Source organism: Hordeum vulgare, chromosome 1H, assembly GCF_904849725.1.
Source record: "Hordeum vulgare subsp. vulgare chromosome 1H, MorexV3_pseudomolecules_assembly, whole genome shotgun sequence".
Taxonomy (NCBI): Eukaryota; Viridiplantae; Streptophyta; class Magnoliopsida; order Poales; family Poaceae; genus Hordeum; species Hordeum vulgare.
The window spans coordinates 2,629,136-2,635,854 of NC_058518.1; the positions used below are offsets into that span (position 1 = coordinate 2,629,136).

The 6,719-nt window shown below is 42.3% G+C and overlaps 1 protein-coding gene across 1 annotated transcript; it reads left to right on the top strand.

Moving 5' to 3' along the window:
- The first annotated feature begins 3,236 nt into the window (after positions 1–3,236).
- Positions 3,237–4,582, top strand: LOC123453142 (dirigent protein 4-like). The gene is made up of 3 exons (XM_045129911.1): positions 3,237–3,586; positions 3,937–4,126; positions 4,361–4,582. Exons 1-3 carry the CDS (start codon positions 3,237–3,239, stop codon positions 4,388–4,390), a joined length of 570 nt encoding a protein of 189 aa, XP_044985846.1. The 3' UTR covers positions 4,391–4,582.
- The last annotated feature ends 2,137 nt before the right edge of the window (positions 4,583–6,719 follow it).

Below are 6,719 nucleotides of genomic sequence, written 5' to 3' on the forward strand. Positions count from 1 at the left end.
GCTCTAGCACGTGCTCCTAGATGCTTTGTGAGAATGAAACGTGGACCATATATCATAAAAGTAGTATTTTTTATAGCTAACTATTGTATAAGCTGACTATAAGGTGGGCTATAAGACTGCTTATAGCCAGCAGTTGGCTATACTATTAACCATGCTCTTATTAGCCGAACCGTCATGGTCCATGTTGGTCCACATCCATCGTCCTCTTTGGTCCACCCCAACCACTCTGGCTCGTGCACCCGTGTACAAGCGATGGGTGCTAGTTCCCGCACCAGCGAGCCCTTTGAGGAGGATGCCAAAATCGGGCAGGCAGAGGTGTTGGCTTGAGGAGAGCAGGGCAGGTTAGTGAAGCACGCAAGGAATCACCGTTGGCTACAACAGGAGTTGGGGTGGGTGAAAGAAGTGGATAAGGGCGGGGGACATGATAAATAGTAGGCTATGAAAATTGAGTGATTCATAATTGAATTATAGGTGCTCCCTTCTCCAAAATATGGATGCTCTCCCATTCAAATGAGTGGTCAAATTTTGATTTTAGTTAATGATTTCTTTTTGCGCAGAAAGCGGAGAACTTTTAGGTTGGAAAGGGTGATTACCTGGTCGACGTTGTCTCTCGTGGCTCCATCTCGTTCAACCCAACGCCGCCCCGCCGCCGCTCCCCAGTCCCACCACCTCCACAATCTGGATCCCGTGGAAGACAGGGGCAAACAGAGGCTCACTTGGTCAGATTTAACTCAAAATGGAGGGGAGCGGTGTCGAATGCACACCAAATGCGCAGCCGCAACCGTGAACGAAAGCTCTGCCACCGCCGCCGTCGACGATGACGAGAACGAAGAAGAGAGCAGCAACAGGGAGAAGCGGGGTGCGGCACGCGTTCAGTCAGGCGGGGAATCGATGCGATGCCAAGTGAGACCCACCACCAGACGCACTGATTAGTTTGACCCCCTGTTTTTACCTTAACTGCAGTCCCGTTGACGACCGGACCCGTGTTTTAACCACCTGGTCGTATTGGAGCTATTATTGTCATGTAAGACGGCGCACACGAGTTATTTCTCCTTCCAATTCACATGAAATGTGTCGCACAGGAGCTATAGACCCGTTATATACTACCTTTAGGTCTTAGTAATATGCTAATTAAGATCTTACTCTTTGCTGGACGTAATTTCTTATCAACATCACATATTAGACCACTTGCAACTATTACAACATATTTTAAGCAATAAGTCCCGAATATTAGAAAACTAGCTAGCAATTTCGATGTTTGTCACCAAGATTGCGGCCCACTAAGTATTGTTAAATTCCTTTTATAGGGGTTATTAAATTTCCATTTAATTCCATATGTTGGTTTACTTCGAGGGCCTATGATATTTTTCTTCTTCTTGGGAACGAGAGGGGTGTGTGACCTTCCGATGCAAACCAACAACACCTCTTCCTCTTTCTTTGCCAGTGCCATGGCGCCTGTCATCGCTGTTGCTTCTGCTCTCTCTTCGTACCCTCTCAATAATTTTCCCCAACCCTAACCCCCATTGTCGTCCATAATACCAACATCCACTCCTACATCACCTTCAAACTAGACACAGCCGCCAATAACTACCTTAAATGGCGCAATTTCTTCCTGGTCGTCCCTGCCACCTGTGATGCCCTCGACCACATCGACGATATGTTTTCCGGGATGTTGGAAGTCTTTTAATATAAATATGGAGCTTTCTTGCAGAAAAGAAAGATAACTAGGTTTCTTTCAAACAAGGTGAGCTGATGACAAGCACGCATAATAAATATAACTGGAATGGAGTAATATCGAGTTGAGAGGTACATGTCCATCGTCGACATCGGCCTGTCGGGAATTTTATACAATGGAATTTTATACAATAGACACATCTGACTAGGGGCACAATTTACTTTCAAGATATTATCTATCTTCGAATCTTAGTAGTATATGCTAATTAAGATGTTATCCTTGGATTGACGCAATTCCTTATTAAGGTCGCTGCTTATTAGACACAATGCAAGTAGCAATTATAAAATTGTTCAAAGAATTATATTTTGGTGGCTGTCATGTACGGAGGTTAGCCCTAATAAGTATATTATAGAAACATCGCAATTACCACGTACAATCATTGAAGGCCTGAAATTGAGTTTCCACTCTGGAATTCTAGATCCTGTATTTGAAGAGAACCACCAAACTGAAGTCACCTTGTGTTGCCACCCCTACTTACCATGAATAAATAACTTATGCCGGCCAGATTTTGGCACACAACGACACCACTCATGTCATTAGCCATGATGTGTACATCTCCATGCGTCCGGACATGGCAATGTACACGACTATCGAGTGGTGAAAAGAAATGCATGTCACACCATCGAAGATGACACTTGTTGCTGATGGATCATGTGGACTATCCATTTTGGGTTATCGTCGGTGCCGACAAAACTCTATCGCGTTGTGTGGCCACAAATTCCTACGTGACATGTTCTGTCAAGGCCGCTACGGAAAAACCAGCAGGGCGGAAAGAAGAGGTTGGTGAGAAGCTTTTGGCCATGGTTTCCTATGTGGCATGCACGTCGTTTGCGTCTCCAACCTAAGAGGTAGACCTGATCAGATAATGAAACGTCATTTGATCAACTATGTATCTAGCTTACACGGTAGCGTGAATCCTTGGATTTGAACTTTATATTGTAGGAGTAATGAAAGTTTGCTCGTTTGTTTAGGTGCAAACCTAGGCTGCAGCTCTTCGGAAGATATAATTCTGAAAAAAGGATAGAGTCCAGGACTTGCAACAAGAGAACAATCACCTTCTATTTATTAGATGTAAAGATAAGAATGGGAAATGTCATTTTATTCTTTTCCAATGCTACGTTACCATGTAGGCAAAGTAATTCATACTGTATGACGAGGAAAGAATAGGTATAGTATATTTCCTCAAAAGGCACTTGACCTTTGTGATCTCTTAGGGTTGATACATGTACAAGGAATTGTTCAGCCATACTTGTGTAGTTGTATGTCTATCCTAAATCGAAATGCCAGCTAAAAGAAGAAACTAAATGGATATGGAATGGATAATCTCAAAGAAAAAGGAGAAAAAAGAGGATATGGTAGCTAGTCCTCGAGCACTACAAATAGTACCTTAGACTCACGTGTTTCTCACAGAGCTAACACAAAACAAAGGAAACAGTCAGTTTACGTACACACCTCCTAGCTTACCATCTTCTTATTTTGCCAGCCAAAACCCTAGCTAGCCATGGCCAGCCATAGCCTGCTTGTACTATCTATGATCTTGGTCCTGCATTCTATTATATCCATGGCATCTGCATCCCTTTCCTGTGTTCTTCAGTGTGAGTCCGAGGTAAACTTGCACTTGTACTTGCACCAAATCGCTTCCGGGCCGGGCACCAACCAGGTAGTAATTGTTACCTCCAGCAAAGCATCCGATTTTGGACTAACTTCCGTCACCGACTGGGCTGTAATTGATGGACCAAACCCTGCTACTGCCACCATTGTTGCCCGTACCAAAGGCATGCAAGTGCAGGCTGATGTAGCCGGTCCAGGCTGGTTCAACTACTTCAGCATGGTGTTTGAGAAAAACTCCAGGTCATTCTTGCATACTTCTGGACCAAGGTTTTAAATTGCCGGCTATTGAATTTAGCGCCTGGCATTTTCAATGAGCTATTTGGGGCTATAGCTGGGCAATTTAAGGCTATAGCGGGCTATAGCGGCAAGATTTTGAAGGAAAGCAAAATAGCTGGACACCGCATAAACAGCAATAGCGGCAGCTATAGCTGATAATAGCCGGCAATTTAGAACCATGTTCTGGACTAATACATGTTTTAGTTTATCATTTATATTTTGGACATGCTCAGTTACGTACAAAGGTCTTATAAACACAAGATTATTCAGTTTCATATGATACTACATGATATTAACCTACAAAACTATATCAGGTACAATGGATCATCGTTCGAAGCCATGGGGATCAATTTTCAAACAGGCCAAGGTCAGATGGCCATTATGGGTGGGACTGGAGAGTTTGCTATGGCACGTGGGATCATCAAGTACAACGCACTCCCGAACCCCCCTACGTTCCAAACTATTAAAGAACTTAATATCCACGCATTCTATGTCAAACCTGCTGTAAGTACATACATCCAACCAGTTAATTTGGTTATTATGTAAATAAGCACGTAATTTCAAAGCCAGTTCACTGACAAAGCTAGGTTTTAGTCATCAGGATAAACATCATGATACCATGTGGACATATGGACGTAAATTTTCATCAGTTTCTTAATGACTACTCCGTCCGTCCTATAACGTAAGACATTTTTTGACACTGCATTAGCGATGTTGATTATACTTTTTATTTCACAGGATACTACATCTGGCGGGGCCATCCAGTAATAGGTTGAAAACCTACGTGGACTGTAGCTACCCATATACGGATAGCTGTGGAAGGAACTATACAAGCTTGTCAAGCAATCTGTGGATTTTTAGCCTGGGATATTCTATTTAATTATCTGAAAATCAACGTCTGTGTGTTTATTATTGTTATGATATATGTTTTGTTTTGTGCCAGAGATCATTTCTCATCAATGTGCATCAGAAAATAAAGTTTGGTTTGTGTAGTCAGTGTGAATGTCAAGAATCGTACTCCCATCCCACGGATCATTGCTTATTGCACACTTGAGATGAGCTACATTGATGACCTATATATAGCATGTCTGAAATTGGTGCAATAATTGGTTAAACACAAGAGAATGAATGGACGACATGTACATTGATGACCTATAGTAGCACCTAAGCTTTGCTATCACAAAATGTTCTCTCACATGCCACGATGTGATAACCCCGCATGGAATAGTTGACTGACACGTGTTGGATATTCCAGCAAAAGATTCATTCTTACATGTAACTGAAGGAAAACCAGCAATATATTACGAAAAAGGTAGAACCATTTGTCAGTGATATATAAATCCATTGGACGTTGCAACCTCCTTAGATAATTAATTTCATTGAAACCAACTTTAGTATTCCTTGGGTCACTATTTTCTGCCCGAAGAAGTTTGCCAACGGAACAACTATTATTACAATCGTAGAGAGCTTGACACATCTAGCATGGAGCAACTACACAACCTTCCGAAACAGTTCTGCTTCTGTACAACCCCCCTAAAACCTCACGCTTGTTACAAGAAGTTTAAAGCCAGTGGAACCAACAAGTCCAAGTGGATAATTAGCTACGTGAATTTATAAGAGCTAGAGGCAGATTCAATTTTTAAAAACATGTTGCAAAATGATTGCCAAATTCCAAACATAAAAAAAAATAAAACGTGCACATTTTTTGCCTATGTGAAAACAATTTTGGGAAAATAGAAACAAAATTCACAAATGAACATTTTTCACAATGAGGGACAATTTTTCAAACATGAAATATTTTTGAAATCCAAAAGAAAAATTTAAAAGGCATTTTTTTGGAAATTATGAACAATATTTGTGCAACAATAACAGTTTATGAAATTCTCCAAACATTTTTGGAATTTTCTTACAAATTTTACAAAACATGAACCTTTTCTGAATTTTCATTTTGCAAGACGGTAATTTTTTAGAAGTTTGAACATTTGATAAATTAGTCAATAAAATTCTAAAATTGCGAACATCTTTTGAAATTTGGGATTCTAAAATTTCTCAATTTCCGAACATTTTATGATTAGAAGCAATTAATTTTTTAGTGTTATTTTTTACTGTTTAATTATTTTGAAGTAATTCCACCGATCCCACGAGGAGGAGGGGTGGGGGGCGCTGGGTGGAAATGGGCGGGCCTAGTCGGGCGTATACTCCCCATACGCGTATACGTTCAGTGGGTATGATATGTGGAAGGTTTAGATTATCATTTATATGACTTGTGAGGGGGGTTGTATCGGCGTGCGAAAAGCATACCTAGCCTCGCGTACATCTTTTTCCATTTTTTTATCTATATGCAGAGCACTTTCCTTTTCACGTGAAAAATAAAAATATTGTTATTATTTTTTGCGGTCATGTAAGTAGAGAGACCATCATTGCCAGCTTGAAATTGATGCATGCATACAAGGAGGGTGATGTTCTGGTAATAGATTAATAGCTCTAGGTCCCTTTTTCTGGTGTTGCCTTGAAGAGCTTTGGATCCAGTTTGCACGTTTCATGGACTGGACGCTCGTGGCATTGCGGTCAGCAGGTGCCCGTCCGGTAATGTTGTTGTCTACGTAGCTTTCCATAGGTGGCAGCGATGGCAGCTTCGAGCAGAGTCAGGTTTGCTGATGGTTTTTGGTAGTTGGTCTCTTCCGATGTGTTCGAGGGATCACTGTGCCTTGCTTTGTCTTCACAAAATCAGAGCTGCTAAGGAGGGGCCCTTGTGGTGATGATGACAGGAGACGGGTGGTCGGCTCTGGCGCAGGCTTGGCGCAAGCCCAATGCTGTTCTCCTGCAATGCTCGTTGACAGAGTCGGATCTACCTGGTTGCCAGCGCGTGTGGTTGAATGTTTGGCATCGGCCAGCGCATGCCTCAACGCTTGTTTGCGGTGAGGGCTTCTTCGGTGCCGTCGATGGTGGAGTTAGAGTCACCCTTGCGTAGGTGTGATGACGGTGACGCCGACTTGTAACCTCGATGATGCTTTTCGCTTCGGCGGTGTGGGTGCGTTTTTGTGTGGGTCGCCAGGTCGCCCTATGTGCCTTATTTTTATGGGCGTGATGTGATGGT